Here is a 22,450-nt window from a genome sequence, read left to right as displayed (position 1 = left end):
AACAACGTACATTCAGCTCAGACATCTTGCAAGTGCTTTTGTTTCTTTTTTCTTCATCTCCAATTGTGTCTCCTCTACTGAGTCAGAGAACCACTGGCCCGTTAGTGCGACAGCAACTCTGACTTTAAGCTCAGTGCATGTGCTAAATCTCTGTCTCAGTTTTTCACAAGATATCATTGTCCTGCCTCTTCAGCGTAACGCTGCACTTCTACAGCAACCTTTCACACTGTGAGGAACTTGATTAGATCACTGAAGATCATGTCTCTGTGCGTGCATATGCTGTATAGTATGCGCATGCTCTCATGCTTGAATACATGCCTGCGTGAGAATATGCGCCTGAACTGCCTGTCTGCCCAAGTATGCGGGCATGCATGCATACATGTGAATGCACCTGTGTATGTGACTGAATGTATTGCATGTCTCAGCCCACCCAAAAGTCCGTGGGTTTTTGTGTGGGCACGTGAGTGTACATGTAGGTCCGTTCGTGTGTGTAGGTGCGTTCATGTGTGCTCTTGTGTGTATGTGAACAGTGTTGGAGGCCTGCAGGGTTCTACCCCTTACCTAGACCTAGCAGCGGGTGGTGCTCAACAAGTGCCCAACTGTTGTCGTCCACACAATGGCTTTTATACACCAGGAGCTGGCAAAGGTCCCTGGCTGTCATGTCGGCTGGGATCTCCACCACTTTACCCATGCCGTCTTCACTGAAGATCTTCACAATCTGTGAGGAGGAAACAGATCAGGGTTCAGTTAAATAAAGATCATTTGAAGGTAGTTTGGTAAACTAAAGAATAGTATTTCAATAAAGAATATTGAAAAATGACAAAAAGGCATTTGAACACTTATAACTGTGTTCTCGATTGTGAAATTTAAAATAATATGAAGGTTTAAATATGGATTTCTATGATAATGCCAAAGGGAATATGAAGTTGTGATAAAGTCATGTAACACAAACAATTTTTGAAAAACACAGCCTAATGGGTGGGTGAAGCCAGCAATTTTCTTCAAACTCTAGCACAGTATGTATCATATAGCGCTCTATACACTATGGCATACACAGGCCTGTAATTATAGCACACAATAGAAAAGAACAGACATTCAAGACAATGTAGCAATTGTGGCGTTAGAAATCTCAAACAAGCATTTCTTAAAGCAACTTGTCACTATAATATATAAGCAAATAAAGTGTAGTGTATAACACGCGCCTGCTCTTGTGAACACAAAGCAGGAATGTCTATGCCAAGTGAGCATATACTACAGCTTAAAGGGAAGTAAGCACAGTGTTTCCAAGTATAGCCTATCAAGACAATGTATGCAAGTATCCAAACATAAGATGTGACCATAGCATTCACTTCAAGTCCAGTTTCACAAACACAAGTTATTTTTTCCCATAACTTAATGTGTTGACATTGAGCCAATAATAAGACTATGAACATATTGAACTTCAGAATGAATTCAGTTTTTGATAAATAACTTATGATCGTTTTTGAATAGCACCTGTTTTCATTTTGTTTCTATTTATAAAACTGACTCAAACGCGTACTCACGCACATACTGAGCTACCCAGGTAATATAGGTAATATAATAGATATTGTAAAGTGATAACGCAACAAACGCTGAACAGATTAACCTCATCTACATCCAGATACATCAAAATAGTTTAGTGTTCATTTTCCACACAGATACATACACTGTAGGTAAGCTTTCACTTGTCATATTCACCCAAGAGATCGCCAACAACATCCAGGACATTTCACCTTCTGTCCTTATTCTGGTAAATAGTCTTAAATTTACTTCCACTAAGTGTCCACAGGTTGACTTTTCACAAGGAAACCATGCAGTCACACTCACTGGATACACATCTAATGACCCACAGAGAAAACTAGAGAAGCCTACTTAACCTGCAGAGGAATTGAGCCTTGTAAGCCTACAATCTAGCCTACTAAGCCTACACATGTAATAAATGCACGCTTCCCACATAACATATCACGACAAAGAAATCCTGTGCAAAGATGCAGCTCATAACATCACAGTTTGCACAAATCAGGCCTGAAGTGCTCTATCCATCCAAATTGGTCAAGAAAAAAAAAAACAAGGAAGCCTCAATCATTCAAAGCTGCTGACATATTTTACTCTTTTTTTCATTGCTCCGCTCACATTTTGAAGAAGACAAATTGTCTTCAGCCTTCTAGGTATTTACACATTCCATTTCTCGCCTCTGGTTAAGCACAGCCGTACTTCAAAGAGAAACGGTCTGAAAATGTAAAAAGAGAAGGAGGCGAAGAGAGGCAGAGACACACAAGGAGAGATAACAGACACAGAAAGAGAGCGGTCTTACCTCCACGGCCCGCAATAGGCAGCAGTCCGGGGAACACGAAGGCATTTTTTGGAGTAAGCCTGGCTCCCCACACACATACACACACACACACACACACACACACACACACACTCAAACACAGACACTAAGACAGAAAACCCAGCTGTTCTGTCGCCTTCTATCCTCCAGAAAGACTGATTCAAAATTGAACGCCAACAGTTGACAGTTGCAGTTGTGCTACCTGTCACATACCCTGGAGACTAGTCCTTCAGTCTATCTAGGCCACCGTGTCTATCTTTAAAAAAAAAAAAAAAAAAAACTGTCTGTGTGACCTAAAGCCGGTGTCTACTGTACAGCTCACAGGACAGAAACACAGAGACAGTCAGCGATCGGGTGGCAGCAGGTACAGTACAGTGCTTCCAGTGCCGGTTGAGTCTGACAACTATCTTTCTTTCTCTCCCTCTCTCTCCTTCTCTCTCTCTCTCTCTCTCTCTCCCCCTCACAAAGGGTTACAGCCTCAGCCACGGGCTCCGAGGCACACTGAATCAAACCACACGCTCACTAACCAATCATAAGGCTGCAGCAGGCTGATGTAATCATTCCCACACAGACCCAGGCGCACACACACACACGCACGTACACACACACACACACACACACTCAGAGGCATAAACACTCCAGTAGACACACAGTCATGCACATACACAGCCAACTTTTTCAGACCTCTTGCAAGCCCTCTTCTTCAGTTTCTTTTCAGAACTCCAAGCGAGAGGCTTCATTTGAGAAGGGTGTGGGACGGTGAAGACGAGGAGGAGGAAAAGGGAAAGGAAGAAAGTATGAAAGACAGAGTAAAAAAGTTTGTCTTTGTTGCTTTTTCTTGCTTCCAAAATGTTCCAAAGTTTTCAAGTGAGGGCTTGTTGGACTGTATGTTTTTTCTCTGCTTCTTTGCCTCTCTTTTCCTCTCCCTTCCTCCCTTCCTCCCTCCCTCCCTCCCTGTGGCTTAACTTTGAACTCCCCAGTCAGATCTCTCTGCCTCTCACAGCAGTAACAAGACTCATTACAGAGCAAATGAAATGAAACAAACCTGGAGCAGCACTTGAGCACTCCAACCTTCTTCTCCTCCCCTGGTGGCTACCTTCGTGCCAACATTCTTTCTCTCTAAAGAACAAAAAAACCTGGAGACTTTTGCACGCACACACGCACTCAAACGCACACAGGCTCACGCACACACTAACCCCCCCCACCCCTCCTTTTAACTCTGATATTTAATATGGCATCAGACGGACAAAAGCCTTGACACACCCCGTCTGGGAGAGGCGAGAACAGCTTTATGTTGTCCTTGAAGCAAGTTCTGCTTCTTCTTTTTTCCCTACTTTATTCAGGGGAAGGGAGGGTGTGTGTGTGTTTGTACATGTGTGGGTGAGGTATAATTCAGGAATAAGCCCAGTTCCACAGAAGGAAGGAGGAAATAGTGGCAGTCAAAAAGATACAACTTAATTTACTATAGCGGGAAACTTTGAGGAGGGAGGGATGGAGGGAGAGGGGGAGTCTGGAGCTGGGGGAGGGGAGAGAGCGAGAGAGAGAAAATGTGTGTATGTGTGTGAATGATTGTACATGCACACAGGCACGTATGTGTGTGTGGGGGGGTCGGAGAGGGGGGACAGGAGACAGACGTGAGAAGTGAAGGGAAAAAGAGTGGGAAGCAGAGGGAAGTGAGAGAGAGAGACGCTGTCTGATGACACACTACAGCAGAATGTGTAGTATGAATGCTTCCTACTGTTAACTACATATCTAGCCTGCACAGCTGTCTCTCCCACCCGCCCACCCCCTCACTGCCACTGCACTCACACAGCCCGAGACACACACCCTCACCTACGTCACAGTTAGTCAGCCAGAGGGGAAAGCCCCAAGAAGGCTGCACACATCACATATGCTGCAATACAGGTTTATGTGCAGTGCTGGAATTTTTCAGTTGGTCAATTAGTCAATTGATTTCAATTGATCCAAAATCCAAAGGATTGTTAAGAAAATTTGGGAGAGATTATTTACCTATTCCCACTATTTGGATGTTTAGAAGACAAGAATGATAATCCCATGTCATGGTTTCTGTCGTACCCCTTTCAAACTGGAGCAAGCACTGGTGGAAAACTTCATGTTTGCCAATGACGAAAAGTCAACACACCTTGTAAGACCTGGTCTGGTTTCAGTATGACAGATTCAACATGGGTTTCTATTCATTATAATAACTACAGGATTACATAATCCAGAGATGAGGTAAGCACATTTTATGACATTTCAGAACAGAGTTATAGGAAGTAGTATGTCAATAAAAAGATTTAGATTGACTCCAGGTGACAGGTGACAAAAGCACTCTCCCAGCACAGCAGAGAACTTGGTTCAAAATCCAGCAGCTTCGGTACTTTTATCTTCATCAAACACCACTAACCACAACTGTTCCAGTGTGGCAGTGTTTGCATATGGGAAGCCAGTGAGGAATCATATTCTTGTACGTGCACAAAAGCAACTACTAACGGTTAGTCAGAGAACCAGTGAAGGGAGGGGTGGGATCTGGGTTAGTGTGAACCTCCAGTCATATTATTTTGCATATTTAGCTTCCAGTAAACCTCAATGAAGCCGTGAGAAAGATCATAGTGCAGGAAAAAATACATAACTATGACTATTCCTCCTTGTCTGCCATGTTGAATCTCCAGTGCTTACACAACATCGCAAGAAAAACAGTTTTATTTGATACACAGCATTAAGTTAAACCCTGTTTAATTAGATGTTTTATCAGTGGCAAATATGGAGTTATAACTTTTGACCTGAGTCTTATGAGAACAGGAATAGTAAGATCTTTCCAGACAATTATATACATGCTAATTACATGTTCATTGTTCCCTGTAAGACTTTGGGGTTTGTGTGCAAAAGAGATGCATTTATGATCATCTATAGCAAAAAGAGGACACACAATGGGCATGTGAGTTTCTGTGGGGAGCAATTTCACTCCAAAGATAAGCAGACGCATGCCACTGAGATATGGAATATACAATATGCACATCATGCAAAAGACAGAAGATGCCAACACAAGGTGATAAGAAACTAATACGAGGTGGCTTGAGTGGTGGAGGGAGATATCAGGACTGACAGTGCTGTAGCAGCAGTAGGCACCATGAATCATCAGAAAAGTATCTCCTTGTCACATTATAAAGAGCACCTCTCCAACGTCTTTGACTGTCACTGGTAATTTTAAGAGTCAGATGATACCGATCAGCTGAGGTTATGCATGACTTCAAAGCTTGACTTGCACTAATACAGAGCTCCTCTCTTGTTTTCTGTCAGAGGCTGCCTTCACATACAAACAGATCTAAATGACGAAATGTGGGATAATTTGGGCATGGGCTGATCCTTAATTTGCTGTGGAAATCTTATCTTGCAATGTGGCAATACCATCACACTGCCTTGTGACTGGAAGGAATGAGAAAGCTGAACGAGATGACAGCGGCGTGACACATTTTGACTGACCTACTCTACTTCTTGGTGTTCTTCTTTTAAAGAAGAAGGCAGGCAAATGTGAGAATGAAAGAGAAACGCAAGAGGAAACAGAAAGGAGCAAAGAAAAAAGAAAGAGAAAGAGAAAGAAACAAAGAAAGAAAGAGAAAGAAAAAGAGAAAGCAAGAAAGAAAGAAAGAAAGAAAGAAAGAAAGAAAGAAAGAAAGAAAGAAAGAAAGAAATTACTCATTTATTATTCTACGGCTTTTAAGTGTGTTCTCATTTAGATGGAGGAGCAGAGCAGAGCAGGGCCTCTCAACCTCTCTGATGACTCAGGTCTGATAACTGCCCTGTGATGTAATCCCCTAGGGATAGATAGAGCTTCAAGCAACACACACACTCCATCAGACACCCAGGCACCCAGATGTGCTCACTTACATAGATGCATTGCATACAGTCACAAAGACACAGCTGCAGTGCACATATATGCATATTGTGAGGCATGCACATGACATGGGTGTCCACATGCATACACACACACACACACACACACACACACATAATCCTCTCACAGACACACACAAAGACAGCTAGACTGAAACTAGGCATAAATAGACAAAGAAAAAGTAAACTGCACTGTATGAGAACTTGCTTTGTGCAAACTGAAGTATGTACACAAGCGTGTGTGTGCACGCCCAGCGGCTTGCATGCATCCATGTCTGTGCTCGGAGAATTGGCTGCTGTTCTATAAATAGTTCCACTGGTATTACGTACACATTACAAACCATTACATCAGATAGGAATTACTGTGGCAGATTACGATTCTAAAAGACTATTAGACATTAGGCATACAAGGCTGCACACACATTAGGATCTATTACATGGGGGCGATGTTGTGAAGCACTTGAAAAAGAATTGCACACTGGATAACAGCTGCACCAGTGAGAGGAATGTCAGCGTGAGTAAATCAGCAGAAGCATCATGAAAACAAAAATGCAAATCACAGTAGTAAACTTTTTCGACAGTGTCAGAATGCCGTCCATAACTTTGAACAGCTGCCTCCAGTGTCTTGCCACAACACATATTCACATGCAAATTCAACACTGACATCAGCTCCCATGTCAACCCTTCCTGGAACATTGAAGCAACTGGGAAATGGGAAAATTCTTTCCGATTAACACGCCCAGGGACTTTCTTGCCCTGAGTTGAGCCTTTAGGCAATTTTTGTATCCTTTGCAACTGGCCTACCCTAACCTTAACCACAACCTTTAAATGAACCTTAACCATATATTACCTCAACATCCGATTGGCTGAGCTTGCTGGTGACAGGATGCAGCCTTGCAAGAAGTTTTGCCTGACAGGCAATATTTGGAGGAAAAAAAGTGAATCTTGCTGTATTCTAGGAGCTCATACATCCACTCATTATATAGTGGGTTAGAAATAAAATAATGATTCTAAAGAGATTGGGGAAACTTGCCTATGAAATGTATTTGGCATGATATTGGTTAATGATATCTTGTGATTTCAGTAGACATTAGATTATTGAAAATGAATTTTCAATGAAAATGAAATGAAATGAAAACCAGATTGTATGTTCATGCAAAGTAAAGGATATGGCACTGGCTTGGTCCAGGATACAAAACAGATATTGAGTTATTATTCCAAAAGAACCAAGTCATAAAAGATTGCAAGCTTTCAATGTAAACAGATCCAGTTGTGTTCAGAGTGAATAACTGACATAAACTTGATGTTTCTGGGATTCATTTTAGATAACTTTATGCTTTATTTCCTTTAACAATGACACACAATGTAGTGTTGCCAAGGCTTCACAGTAAAGTTTATTGCATAAAAGCACTTTTCCTGTATATGATAACTCACAAGATGTTGACTTTAAGCAGGTCATCAGTCACCCCCCGCAACTGTCAACATTTAGCTATATCTGCTCCGGCTTTCTCTGGTTGAAAAAAAAACAAACCCCAAAAAAACCCCATACATGTTGCCAGAAAAGAACTGTAGCCATTGATAAGCTGATTTGGCTCACACGACCCTCCCCAGCTTCATATTCCCATTAACAAGTGGCCTCTGTAAAGGCCCTCTAACTGTAATGTGGTGCTGTGTGTGGTCCAGGCCGCCCGTGGAAGCTGACGTCCTGATGATGAGATGGAGACACAAAAACCTGAATGGGCCTCAGACAATTGGCCGTCCCCATTGAGCGCCTGTAGTCAGCAGGAGTGGGAGGCACTTGCCAAGAAAACTCTGCTGACTCATGAGGAAGGGACGGTGAACTGTCCCTTGTCATCCAATTACCGCGTCAAATTAAGACCCAAGACATAGAGGCCTATCTGGGCTCAGCGAAGCAAAAGAAGGCAGAAAGGGATTTAGTGGTCAGGGGGCAGAGAGAGGGAAAAGGGAGGGAGGAAAGGAGGGGGAGAAGAGAGAGGGAGGGATGGTATAGAAAGGGAGATGTACAGAGAGAGAAACGTAGGAGGAAAAGGCTCTCAGTGCTCAATACAAAGTCATGTACAGTGGCAGGTTGCCATCTCTGCAACTGTGCAGCCATGCATCGGACCACATACTGTATATCGGGTAGTTAGGTAGCCCACAGAGCCTGCTCTGTCTGTAAACAATGGAGTCTTAACACCCACTTAGGCTCAGAAAGTTGTAGGTTGAAAGATTCTGGAGCTGAGCCGGGGTCAAATTTAATTAGCAATGCCGGTCAGATGCCACACATTCAGGTCAGACATTTGGACGAGCCATAAATTATATTATGTATCTATCACAACAGGCAAATGTTAGGTATCTGAAGGTAGAGGCAAATTAATGCATCTATTTTCAGTTAAATAGTGGTTGGAGTGCAAACTGGCAGGAAAATAAGGGAAGAAGAAGAATATTTTGCATTCAACCACTAAACCAAATGAAGATAAAAAGAGAGCAGATGTGTGTATAACGAATGTCAAAGTGCAAAAAGAGTTTGCGCACCGAAATCTGTCTGAATTTTCAGAAAGTTTCATCCAAATTATTTAATAATTTACATTAGATTTAAATAATTTGAATTCTACAACAGAGTATTACCAGTTGATTGAAAGGTGAAACATATCCTTGTTTGATTAAAACAGAGTTGCACATTCACAGTATCTGCAAACACACCCTTTAGATGCCATCTCGACAGGGTTATGATTATGCAAGAACCTTCTCTCCTCTGTTTACCCTGGCTACATGCTGAGAAACATCCTGCGAGGAGCCAAATATTTTACCAACAGGAGTAAAAGTGGGAGCGGATGCTTAATTGTTCACCAGGGCTGATTGCCAGAAAACCCTGGGTAGCAAATGTCCTTTCAGACCACTGCCGATTTGGAGCCATTGTCCAATTACAGCAGGAGGGCACAAGGAGGGGGCAGGGGAATTGGGAATGGGCAAACAAAGGATGACATCACTGGCATGATTTTGGCAGTACATGGTCCACTGGTTGTATGGCAAGCAGTGGTGGTGTTGCACTGTGGCCTCATACTGAATGTAAGACAAAGTTTAGATTTTTCTTTTTTTATAGATTTGTTTTTTTTTAATTAGCTAAAACTTTCAAACTACAGCTGGTACAAACTGCACAAAATCACTGTAACCAGCTGTAAAAGTTGTGTGATTAAAATTCAAGACTATAATAAAGATATTGAACAAAAGAACAATACCAAAAGTAAATGGAAGAAAAGAAAAGAGACATTACAGCAGAAAGGGAAATCATCTAGAGGTCCCTGTGTCCCTTTGGTAAAACGATGAACACTAGCATCACAGGCAGCTGCAGTACAAACAACCATTTCCCATTCAAAGAAATTACAGTACTGTATGTGCCACAGTTCTGTACAAACTGTCCCCAATAACTATGAGTTTTCTCTGGAGATGCCAAGATCACACTCTCTTCTGTCTGTCACTCTCTCTCTCTTTATCTCTCTCCTGACACAAATCCAAATGCCAGCTCTGTGAGTCAGGTCGCTTGTCTTGTCTTTGTCTCCTAATTCCTCTGATGGGAGTCTTTTAGCAATCAAACTTGGCCCTCAATATAAAGCTGAGGGTCATAGCTACGAGGTGTAACTTCACTTTTTTCTCTCTCCTTCTTTTGCCTGTTTCCTGTCTGATTTTTTTAAAACTTTAAATAAAAAAGGGCTTTTCCATCCTCCTTGTTATTCTTTAAAGGTTTTGTGACAATCAAGTAAGGAGAAAAAAATACATTAGCAAGATGAACATTTCCTCTCTTTTCCCTCTCATCTTTGTCTGAGCTTTTTACCTTGAGTTGTTTCTCCTTGATTTGAATCCAAAAATAGTTGCACTTTAACATATGTTAACATCTGTAGTAATCTAATTAATTTGTTGAATGATACAGAAGTACTTTCAAACTTTCTAAAAGAATGAACACATTGATAGCAGATAATTAATTAGTTTCCTGTTGTACATGCTTGATGAGTAACGCAGTAACAAAATAATCAAATAAAAAGGTACTAATTATTGCTGTTTTTAAAAGCTTTTTCATTTCTCATTATCATCCTTCCTATTTCTTCACTCCTTTTCACAGCAGTTGCTTCAGAAATCTGAGCTGTCCTACTTTCCCTGAGAGAGAGAGAGAGAGAGAGAGAGAGAGACGGAGACAGAGGGAAGGCAGAGAGAGAGAGAGAGAGATGCAGTCTCCATGACCTACATGAGTCCAGCAGCTCTGCTCAGCTTTGGCCAGATGAAATGCCTACAGGCAGCAACACATTGCTCTCTTTGTGAAACACATGGACACACACAAACCCAGACACAAGTATATACACTTGTACTCACGCACACATGGGGGTACATGAGCAGGCACGCACACAAAAACACAAAGAAAATATTGCACTAAAAAGGTGTTTTACAAAGCTTCTTTCTCAAATGTGTGACCTTAGCAAAGTTTGTTGTCATAAACTAATAGTTATTATAATATTCTGACATCTAAACTAATTATTAGTTAGCCAAAGGTAGATAAATGCACATGTGCACACAGGATACTCTGACAATCTTACAAAGACAGAGACAGAGCAGCGAGCGAACGCTATCAGGGATTCCCATTAGCTGCAGGAGTAATGGGATCTCGCCCTATTAGCTGGGTGAAAGTTGTAGCTTCTAATCTTACACTGCCTGCCTACTGGGACAAGGAATGGAGGATGGACCGTTAAAGGTGCATCGTCCCTCAATGTCTGGGTGGTCCAGTCATGCTCCCAAGAAAAGACATTTATTTAATTTAACTGTATACAGGATTATTTATTAATAATGTTCTAATATTTAAGGCTTTTGGTTTCCTACCATTACCTTGATGAAGAATTTAACATGCTCAGAATAGGATTCCCTCATTAATATATCACTGGAAAATGAACTGTGATGACATAATTCAATGCCGGGCAGTATCTAGTAGCTGCCCGTCAGACTGCCTATGCTTCATTTCCCATCACACATCTGGAATTGTACTGTATTAATCAGTTTTCCAATCTTTTTGGCTTGTGACGCAGGACCAAAGCTGGAGTGCAGGACCAAACAAGTTCACCCAATGCTGATTAAGCCTATCATTTCCAGGTAAATCTCTCTGTATTTTGCAATCTGTGGTGAAATTCCTACAAAGGCACTGGTAGTGATGTGTTTACATCAGCCAAAAATGCCACAATTTCCACTGGCTGAGCTGGCTAACTTCCTGTTTAGCCCTCCGCTAACTTGAGGGATAAAACAATTTAATCATGCGGCTCTTCCTGACTTTCCAAATGTTATTGGACTGAATGGATCAAATTATGATAATGAAATGAGTCATTTTGCAGGGGTTGTGATGCTCAAAACAATTTATCCACCGTTTTACAGCCGCAACAGTAGCAACATGCACCAGCTCACACATATACTAATACAACTGTAGTTAACTTCTATTTACTCTCACTGCCAGAAGGGGGAGACAAAAGCTCTGCACTGCAGGTTTAAAAAAAACATGTCTCAAATGTCACCTTGCTACCCCTCATCACCCATTGCGTGATTTTTCACCTTTGTTTTAGTTAAACATTACTTGTGAAGATTAGATTTAAGTCTGAAAAAATAATAGTTTAAAAGTTTAAATATGTTTTAGTTCTTCTCTACTACCAGATTTATCTTGTGACTCTTTTTGGGGGTCCTAAACCCCAGGTTGGGAACCACTGATTTAGGCCAACTGAACTATTGCTTCCGCGTTTTTGCACAGCTTAGTTCACCACACTCAAATCTCTTGAAATTGGGTCACAATTGTGGGTGTTATGGTCTTTTTTGCAGCAACATGTTTGACAGCACATTAAGTTTTTGAGATATTTTTTGTAAAGCTATGTGTTTTTTCTTTTCCCAGGGTCACCATGCTGCTGCAGTGTTTCTATTATGTACTATAGCAACCTGTGACTAATCATTTGTTAAATAGCATAATCGTATCAGCGAGTCTCTGTTGATGGTGTTGTACTATTTAAGCAGTGACAGCGTATGTTTTAATGCATAATCACTACAGTTGGAATTTATTTAGACTGCAGGCTATCATGTTGTGTTCATTATCACATGCAGTTTTCTGCTACAGTGTAGGCGCTGGATGTTAGCTGCAGATGGCTTTAGTGTTTGCAGTGATGTCGACCTATTTTTTTTACTGGAAGCATGTAAGGTAATTTAGCATGTAAGGATAATTTTATGCCAATACAGTATTTTGTGTCAAAGAGTTGGTCATAAAATAAGTTCCTCTTAGATTGTCTTCATGGTGCTGGAACTTTTTTGCAATAATGTGTGGCTCACAGTATCTCACTCATTATCTAAGCAACGGACTCAGCAATATTCAAATTCACAAACAAATTTTCACATAACCACAACGGTCTTTATGCATGAGCTATGAGATGTTGATATTTTACAAAGTGGCTTTGTCCAATGCCAATGTTGAATTCTTATTTATTTAAACAGAGCCATTACTCAGACTAATCATGCAGGCCTATACCTTATTATTCAACAACAGGCCATGTGTTTGTGTGCATGTGTGTCTCTGTGGCAGTAGCAAGTTTAGCTAGCAGGTCGAGGCATGTTTCCATTTAGCAGCGGGGGATAAATATGGCCCCGACACATGAGATGTTCCAGACTCAACCACAACCTGCCTGGCTCTCTTCCAGGTAGCATTTGTTCAACAGCAGCCAAACAATTTGTATTTCACAGTACTGAACGCTGCAAATCCACTCAGTCACTCAATGCATTTATGTACCTGCATATGTTGGCGTGTGTGTGTCTGCGTGATAGTGAGAAAGAGAGCAGGGACAGGTATGCTGACAAAGCCTTACTGTACTGCCTGCATGCTCTCTTTACCTCTGCCACAACGAGCATCAGATAACATGCAAGTGTGTGTGTGTGTCTGTGTGTGTGTGTGTGTGCATGGTCTGACTTAGCCTACCTTTGGGGACACATTTCAGACTCAAGACCAGTTAATTGGGGACAGCTTGTCCACTTGGGGACAAAAGCCATGTCCCCAATTGGGAAAAAGATGATTTTTGGGTCAGTGGTTAAGGTTAGGGTTAGTTTCAGGTTAGAGTAAGGGTTAGGCAAGTAGTGGTTATGATTAGGGTTAGAGTCTCCAGGAAATGAATGTAAGTCTACGTAATGTCCCCAAAAGTGACTTAAGTAAACATGATAGAGAGAGAGAGAAAGAGAGTGTGAGTTTGTGTGTGTGTGTGTGTGTGTGTGTGTGTGTGTGTGTGTGTGTGTGTGCTTTGGGCTCAGAGACTAGATGTAATGTTAGGAATAATGAGGCCAACAGGCAGGCATGCATCAAATATACACACATGGATGCACACATGCACAAGCTCAATAAAGCATCCAGTTTGAGCGCATTATTTATATTCACATCAGTTACAAATAATCACAAAGACGTAAACAACCCAAGTGGCATAAACAGTACAAATCACACACATGCACACGCACACCACAAACTAACTAAACGTGACTAGCCGGTGATTATAAAATAGAGCAAGTGTCTGTGTGTGTATGTGTGTGTTCCATGTTTCACTTTAAGATCCATTTAAAAGCAGGCTGGCTGTTGGAAGAGTGAGCCAGCAGATTTCTGGCGCTGTGTCACTTTGATCTCCGCACAGTGCGGCCTGCAGAACACATCAGTGCTACAATGAGAAGCAGAGCGCACACACATAAACATACTACCAGATGCACACCAACTCACAAGTATCCCCGCTTGTAAAGACCAACATACATACATTAGGAAACACACACATGCACACATTATACCGAACCTCCCCACAAACACTTTCTTACCTTTACATACGCACACACTTATGCACACACACCCTCAGACGTTCCCACACATGGAGGCCAACAGTTTGGGCATCGACAGCATTCCATTCTGCTGTTGCGTTTACAGTGGAAAAATCTGCTCTTTGACCCGGAGTATTTCCAACATTTCCAACTGGAAGGAGGCAGCCAGGGAATGCCATGCTTCAGCGCTAAGAGAGCGAGAGGAGGGATGGATCGATGCCCATCACTTGTACCGGGTGTTTCTAGTTTAGTAAATCCTGCTGCCCTCTTTTCAGAGAATGGATGCTTCAAGTATTCATTGTGTAAATACTGTTTTGTTAAGTCGATAAACCACTGGTACTTTGAAGCACTTTACTGTGAAGTGACTTCACTCTTTAAAGCTGCTCTAGTCGATATTTTTATAATAAAGGACGGGTTCACAATTTTTCAAATCTGACTTCAAACAATAGTCAGGTGTCCAAATGATGATTGAAATAGGTTTTTCTTGCTGTAATCATTCCTCCTGTTCATATTGGCCATTAGAAGATCCCTTAATAATGCACTTACAATGTAAGTGATGGGGGTCAAAATCCACAGTCCTTCTTCAGTGCAAAAATGGATTTAAAAGTTTATCTAAAGCTAATATGAAGCTTCAGCCATCCAAATTAGTGAAATCAAGTTTTCAAGTTCAAAGATTTTTAAAGTCCAGTTTAGTGCCAAAGTCCCTGTTTTTGTTACTATACTTCTACCACAGCTCAACAGGGAAACACTGTCTGAAATAGAAAGAGGAAATTCTATGCTAAAAAGAATGTAAATGTGGCAGATATCCACTGGATATGACTAACTCAGTCTGTTGAAGCCTCATATAAGCTTCAGATAAACTTTTAAATGCATTTTTTCACAAAATGACTGTGTGGACACACTGTAGATTTTGGCCCCCATCACTTCTATTGAAAGCACATCTGAAGGGGATCTTTTAATAGTCAGTATGAACAGTAGGGAAAGATTATAGCATTGAAAAATTGTGAACATATCCTTAACAAAAGGATCAAGTGACTCTGTATAATGTGAAAGGTTAGTAATGACATACCCATAAGGAGTTATTTGAGTGAGCATATGCAGCATTCATATTCTCCAGCATCTCAGAAGTAATGATGATATTTAAGATCTTTTAAGTGTGTGATTATCATACTTGATTTAATTCATGTTCAGTATTACACAATCCTTACACAGTTATGCATTTAGGTCGCTTGAGTTCTACAAAAACTGAAAATGGAGGTTGCCAACATCATGAGCTCATCGTGTCATTTATACTTCAGTACATTACACGTGATACCGACAGCATTCACAAAAAGCTATTTTGATAAGTATGTGTCACAGCTTTGAAAACTTCCTGGATCAACTAGAGGCACAGTTGTGGTGACAGAGAGAGAGAGAGAGAGACAGAGAGAGGTGAGGAAAAGTAAAATGAGGTGGAAAAACACCAACATCATTGGAGTAATTTTAATCATCTCTTGAGGGATACCGTAGCACAGCAGATTCCAAGAATATGATCCAGATAAGAATTAGACAGAAAAGGATACTTAGAAAGACCTCAGCTGCTGAACATACTGAAAAGCATAGTGCGTTACAGCTGATTAGAGCCGTTATAGGAAACAAATATGTAAGAATGTGTGTAGGTGTGTAGAAATGTATTCTATATATTTATATTCTGTGATTTACAAATAGAGGCAAAACCTACAGAGGTATGTGCAGCACATACAGATTCGCTTTTCACCATCAAATGATAGATGGAAGCAGCACGCACAGATCACTGCGAACATGCAGTATTATTTATGTTCAAAAGATATGTACAGAATGCTTATGTATGTACACAGTACATCCTGTATCCTGAATATGATAATGTGCTGCACATATCTCTGTACATGTGGAATTATACTATAAATAGGTGCTTAACCCTGAACATCTTTGCACACTTAGCTGTATCTACTTTCAAATGCTGCAAACGCATAATGTAAACAAGTACAATATTTGCACAACCCTGGACATATTTATATAATGTATTTCTCCTACTGTAAAATGGTGATTTGATTGTTAATGCTACAAAGCATTAAGAGATGCTAGATAGATACAGAAAACTGCATGATACAAACAGCGGAATCATTAATTCATATTAAAACTAGTGCAACCGGACATGCTGGCACTGAGCACCAACAGCCCATTTGCTAGCATTAATAAACAGTGCCAACCCCACCTCCACTGCTCGTCTGGCACTACGCGCTATTTTAGGCCTCTTACTTCACCATGTGTGAATAAGTATTCATCGAGTGAGCTAAATTGTTACTGGACACACTGCACAGTACTCCTGCCTACCAAAAGGTCAACTGGAATATGAACTGAACTAAAAGTTAGGGGGAGAGGACAAAGAGGTGGAGGGATGACAGAGAAACACTTGTGACAGACGGAAAGATAAACACTGACATACTGTTCAAGACACACAGAGATAGACAGACCAACAGAAAGATAATGAGACACAGACCAGAGAGGCAAAGACAGGCCGTGGGGATCCTGCCATACCATAGAGCACAGTGAGCTACAGGACATCCAGTCCAAGTACAGTAAATCCAACAAAATCTGGCAACCCAGTGATCAAATCAGTGTTCCCACACTAGAACGACTGGGGCAGCGATGGGAACACAGTGTCCAAGTAAGTACATAACAGCACTCTCTATTGCACTACGGAGCACAGACTGTCAAAACCTAGACTGAGAAAATTAATGGATATACTGGCTAACTGCCTTGCATTCACAGGCTTCTTATAGGTTTTTCCATTGCACGACATGGATTACACAGGCCAGGATCCTAGTATTTTCTTAAGTGTAGAGAGGTTGTAATACCTGCTTTTTGGCCCATTAGCTGTACCCACATTCTGTCTGTAGTAATCCTTAGCAGGCATAGGAAGTCAGTTAAATAAGGATATGTGACCATCTGTGCACACTTTGACACATACCAAACTGGACTGGCACCATTACTCATAGATGGCAGCTTCCTAGTATGATGTCATTAACCATCCTGTAGCACCAAAACGGAAATGTGTTTATTCCTACTTAGCCTTAAAAGTTTCTATGATGCTTCACTTCAGAACAGCAGCTTAATCCTTAAATTTGGCACATCTGGACAGTACAAACCAAAACATTATTTAATATGCTCTTTATTTCTATTCATTTAAAATCACTCAACATACTGCAAATCTATTTTAGATTTTCCCCTTTAAGAGTGCACAGCTAAGAAGACAAGCTGGCGAGAGGAGGGTTAGGAGTGGAGAAATGGAGGGAGACAGGAGGGAGAGGAGAGTGGAGGAAAGTGAGGTAATTGGGAATCATATGGCCATGTCAAACAGCTTGCCCAGTGATTCCTGACAGCCCTGCGCTGCATCCTCATGCCTCCTGCACGGAGGCCAAGGAGTGAGCTAAGGAGGAAAAGAGGGACAGAAGTACGAGTCTGTCAGAGAGCGCCCCGGAGGTCGGAAAATTCAGTAAACTAAACAGAAAAACTTCTCAACAGCAAGCTGGCTGACTGGACTGGATGTTTGGAGGGCAGGGAGAAGGGTAGATAGAGACAGACTGACAAAAAAATGGAACACAAAAAGAGCACATATGGTTAAAATGATTAAGGTCAGGGGTCGTGGTGAGTGGGCTGGGAGCAATAATTTACCTGCTCACCATCCCTCTTGTCAAACCCTGATCGGATCACCCACTCCTCCTCTGAACCACTCACAAGGGAGAAATTATGTGTTTGCGAGAAAGCAATGTTACTGCTGTTCCCCACGCCTCCGAAGCTGGAACCCAGCCGCACATGTGTGTGATGAGACGGCTCTGCGGGAGGCTTTTTTCAGTGGAAAGGTGCTGAATTGAATTTCCACTGAGGAACAACCACAATGAGAAATACTTTCCATTGCCATCAACAATGGACAGACACTGCCAATGCTGTAAATAGTTTACAGAACTCACAAAGACAAACAGGCAGACTTGAGTGCAAACACACAAACACACATGCATCTAAAAAACAAATAGACCCATAGGCATGGATGGGTGCACAGCACACTCACACAAGTTTACACGAGTGCGTGCACAGTAAACACACACAAAGAATTCAATTTTCCACGGCTCTTTCTCAGAATTATTGCATAAGTTTGGCGGTCCATGCAAAACAAAAGCAGTAAAATCTTTGTTTCCCCCTATATCTATACAGTTTACCTTTACAGGCGCGTTTAAGATTTAGTACATTTAGTGAGCAGATGTATGGCAACGCTTCAACGAATGATGTAAAACTTATTTTCTACACTCTATGCTTGTATTCTTACTTTTTAATATGATTTAAAACTCTTGTGACTCAACTCCATTAAAAAATGGTCAAAGCTTTCTTGCATGACACACATTTTATGATGAAATGAAAACTGCACATCTTCAAAAAAACAGTAAAGCAATGGAGTATCTGCTCACTGGAACACTTATTTTCAGGTCTCCTCAGTATGACAGAAGAAAACAGAAATGTTATATTGAAATGATGCTAGGTAGAGCACTACATAAATGCTCTCTGCTCCATTAATCGAGAGGCCATGAGGCCATGACTGCAATCAATGTCAAAGGCAGAGTTAGTGGTTCCAGACAGAGCGGAGTAGCTCAAAAAAGCAAAGCTGGTCAGACCTGGATCAGCTTTACAGATCACCTACGCACACTTTTACCGGTATTTCATCGTCTGATTACTTTAAAATCACAGAAATATATTAACCTCTGCTGCTAATCTACAACTCCCCCGCACCTCCGCCAATCCCCCGCACCATTTCCTGGTCTATACAGCGCTCTTAACAGGCCGTCTGGGAATTCAAAAACAACAACATTCCCGTCCCGAGCAGGTCACTCAGTCTAATAAATTGGTTTCTGAATATTTACCAGACATGCCTGCTTTACTTATACAGCAGCCAAAGTTATGTCACAGCTAGTAATTCAAAGTCAAACTCATAACCATTTAGTGAGACATTAATTTTTGACCTATTTACCTTACAAACTAAGATTTGCCATGCAGTGCTGAATTTATGCCACAGCTAGTAATTCAAATCTACCACATTCCCACACAGAAAGAAACAGCTTTCCCACTCATGAAGACTTAGAATGAAATTTAATCTTCCAAGGCTTAGTCCAACATTAACCATTTAGAGCTTTATTTATGTCACAGATGGTAATTCAAATCCACAACTTCCCAACTTCTCAAACACTTACTGGATTCCACAGGTTTCTCAATGCATAGAGTGATTTATGAGCTGATGTGTGAGAAAGCAAAGCTGGTCATATTAAACTCAGACTATGATCTGGTATCATGAGAGCCATGACCAGAACAGGCTAGGATCATAGCCAGGCAGAGTATTTATGAGAAATAGTCCGCCCTCACATTACTGTAAACTGGCATGTTACTGTAACCAGCATTGGCTGGCCCCATATGAAGATCATTAATGGTGCAAGATGGAGAGACTCTGACTTCCAGGAATAGACACACCAGTCCCTAAATCTTTGTCAATGCATGAGCACACAAATGTAAACAGGCACAGGCAGACGCACAGAAATGTATCCAAGTACACATGCACACACACGCTCTCTCAGTCTCCTCCTCCAATCTCCACCTCATTCTTTTTTTTTTTTCAAACAAAGCCACAAACCCTTTGGAGCACACACATGTACTGTACAAATCAGTGCCATCACATGCAAGCAATCAACATGCCTCAGATGAGCAAAACACGGGGCAGATGTAGGGCAGGAAAATTCCTAAATGCTTATGTCCAACACACAGTTGACCACTAAGTGAACTGATTTATGATATTCAAATTCTGCATCCTTCAAAACAAGAAACTTGAGTCACACAGACTTCAGTTATATATAAGTAAATATATAAGTAAATCAAAATCTGCTCTGTTTTACTGCAGATGTCTCATATCCTGTTTTTCAAAGGATTGAGCATCCGAGAAGGTCATACTGTATGTAGATAATGTTTTGCATCCACATCCACCACATCAAATTATAACGCAGAGCTAAATATTAAACCCACATGAAAGCCCTGCTGGGAAAACTAAACTGGGTTTCCGAAAAGAGATGAAGTTTCAACAGTGTGACGCTGGTGTCGCCGTCTTTGTGGGATTTTGACTTACATATTTGCCAGTAGAGGGTTCTCCAGGAGGTAGGGACCCAGGACTGAGGACAGGTGAGCTTGCTGGACTGCAGAGCTCAGGAAAGGGATTCGGGATGGCCGGGAGAGATGATGTCCTCAGCTGCTGCTCCTCCTCCTGCAGCCGCCTGGAAGATGGAAAATGGACAAAGAAACAGTGATGCTGTGGTGGTGAAGAGTGGCCTGATGCTGTGAACATGCTTTGTGGTATTGCCTTGTGTTCACTACATATAAGAGCAAAAATATTAACTGAAGTCTGAGGTCATGACCTGGGACAGCCTCTGAAATAGATATAGCTATGGGAGAACTTTGAGATGAAACCCGCTGACACAGAGGAGGAGAGAGTTAGAATTAATAAAGCATTGCTGTACAGTAGCCAGGCTCATGTCTGTTTCTGTCTGATCTACCCATAATGAATAGTCTCCCAGCAAGTGGAAATCACAGACCCATATAGCCTGCTAGCTAATTTTTTTTGCAATATTTATCACGCATCAATATTGAATCAAGACATCACTTTAAAGCAGTTTTTAAATTAGGCGCACACAGTGTACGCTTGTGGCTCAACAGAGGAATGATGATTTGACAGTTGATCATAACTTTTCATTTGATCTTTTTTTTTAAAAGTGGGCAGACAAGTTAGTGAATAGCAAGTTCAGATAATCATTGTAGATGACTCTTTTTTCTTAGTCTCTTTCTCTCGGTCTCTGTCAAACTCCGTCTCTCTGTATAACCAGGCGAGTTCAAAAGGGAACGGGTCTTTTGATGTCGTCCCATCTGAGCTTGAGAACAGGGTTATCTAGAGGTCAGCTCTGAATAATAAGAACTTCAGGGCCTGGGTCTGTGAGTGTGTTTGAGAGAGAGAGAAACAGACAGAATACTCCATTACCTGATCATCTCTTTTTCTGTCAAATACTCCAGAGAAAGATTATGATAAGAGAAGACACCAGCTCTGCTGTGAATGTGTGTTTATGTACTGTATGTATTTATGTATATATGTATGTGTATGTGTGTGTGTGTGTGTGTGTGTGTGTGTGTGTGTGTGTGTGAGTGTTTGTGTGCGCATACCCACTTGTGAATGCATATAATAACAGCCTTAGGGAGATTATGGGGTTACAACTCTTTAAATTGAGAGGGACATTTGCACTTGGTACTAAAATAAACGAGTTTTACCTTTCTTCTTCTGCTGGTGTAGTTTGAGACAAAGAGGGAGTGACAAGGAGGAACGGGTCATTCCAGGGCTACAGATAGGGAGCGGGGAGGAGACGTTGTGCCCAATTATTGAGAGGGTGTGTACGGATGATAGTGTACAATGAAAGGCTTCTTGTACAAAGTAGAGAGAAGAAGAAGAGATAGTTGGAGCTCAGCATGTGGACTGTGTATGATTGTAAACTTGCACCAGTATGATTGTAGAGTTATTTAGATATTATTTACTGTAAATCTGTGTGGCTTCCCACATTTTTTGTTTAGGGTCTTATGTTTTGATTGCCTGAGATGTGTTTGAAGTCTCTGGAAAATACAAACACAGTTCAAAAACAGTTCATTCAAAGTTCCTTCAACCATGTGGTAAAGACATTCAAATAAGTTTGCAACTGGTTGTTATTTTCATCACTGAGTCATCTTCTGATTATGTTCTCAATTAATCATTTGCTCCATAGAAAAGTCAGAAAATGCAGAGCGCCCTAGTAGGTTACTGTGCATGCCACATGACCACAATGTCCCTGGTTCAATTCCTTGTTGCATGTCATACACATCTCTCTCTCCGCTTTTTTGTCTGCCTCTTCACTGCCTACTATCCAATAAAGGCAAAAATGCCAAAAAAAGAATCTTAAAAAAAAAAAAAAAAAAAAAAAAAAAAAAAATCAGAAAAATGCCCATCATAATTTCCCAAAGCCCGAGTTACAGTCTTCCAATTCATTGTTGTGGAGAAGCAGCAAATATTCACATCTAGAAGCTGGAACAAGTAATATTCTGCTTTTTTGTCAAAAAACAGTTGTTGATTAACTTTCTGTTGATCAACAAATCGATTAACTGAGCAATCATTTTAACTTTGCATTCAATAAACACTTACGTGCTGACTAAAAATCAATTGTCACAGCTGTACTTTTGTGTCACTTTAGAAACACAGTGTATTTCCACGGTTCAAGAACTCAATGC

At 41.2% G+C, this 22,450-nt stretch overlaps 1 protein-coding gene across 5 annotated transcripts in view; it reads right to left on the bottom strand.

Annotated features, from left to right (window-relative positions):
* The window catches only part of grb10b (growth factor receptor-bound protein 10b), a 71,296-nt gene that overhangs the window by 15,174 nt on the left and 33,672 nt on the right, over window positions 1-22,450 (bottom strand). For 4 of the 5 annotated variants that reach the window (XM_042425172.1, XM_042425175.1, XM_042425174.1 and 1 more), the window contains exons 5-6: window positions 20,280-20,424; window positions 562-718 (exon numbers count right to left, since the gene is read on the bottom strand). In XM_042425172.1, the coding sequence (XP_042281106.1) occupies window positions 562-718; window positions 20,280-20,424 (302 nt within the window). Of the gene's footprint in view, window positions 1-561; window positions 719-2,335; window positions 2,788-20,279; window positions 20,425-22,450 lie in introns of those variants that run through there. The other variant, XM_042425177.1, reaches the window with a different exon arrangement.

This window comes from Thunnus maccoyii, chromosome 10 (assembly GCF_910596095.1).
Source record: "Thunnus maccoyii chromosome 10, fThuMac1.1, whole genome shotgun sequence".
Taxonomy (NCBI): Eukaryota; Metazoa; Chordata; class Actinopteri; order Scombriformes; family Scombridae; genus Thunnus; species Thunnus maccoyii.
The sequence above is the reverse complement of the archived record's forward strand: the minus strand, read 5'-3'. Positions and strand labels throughout refer to the sequence as shown.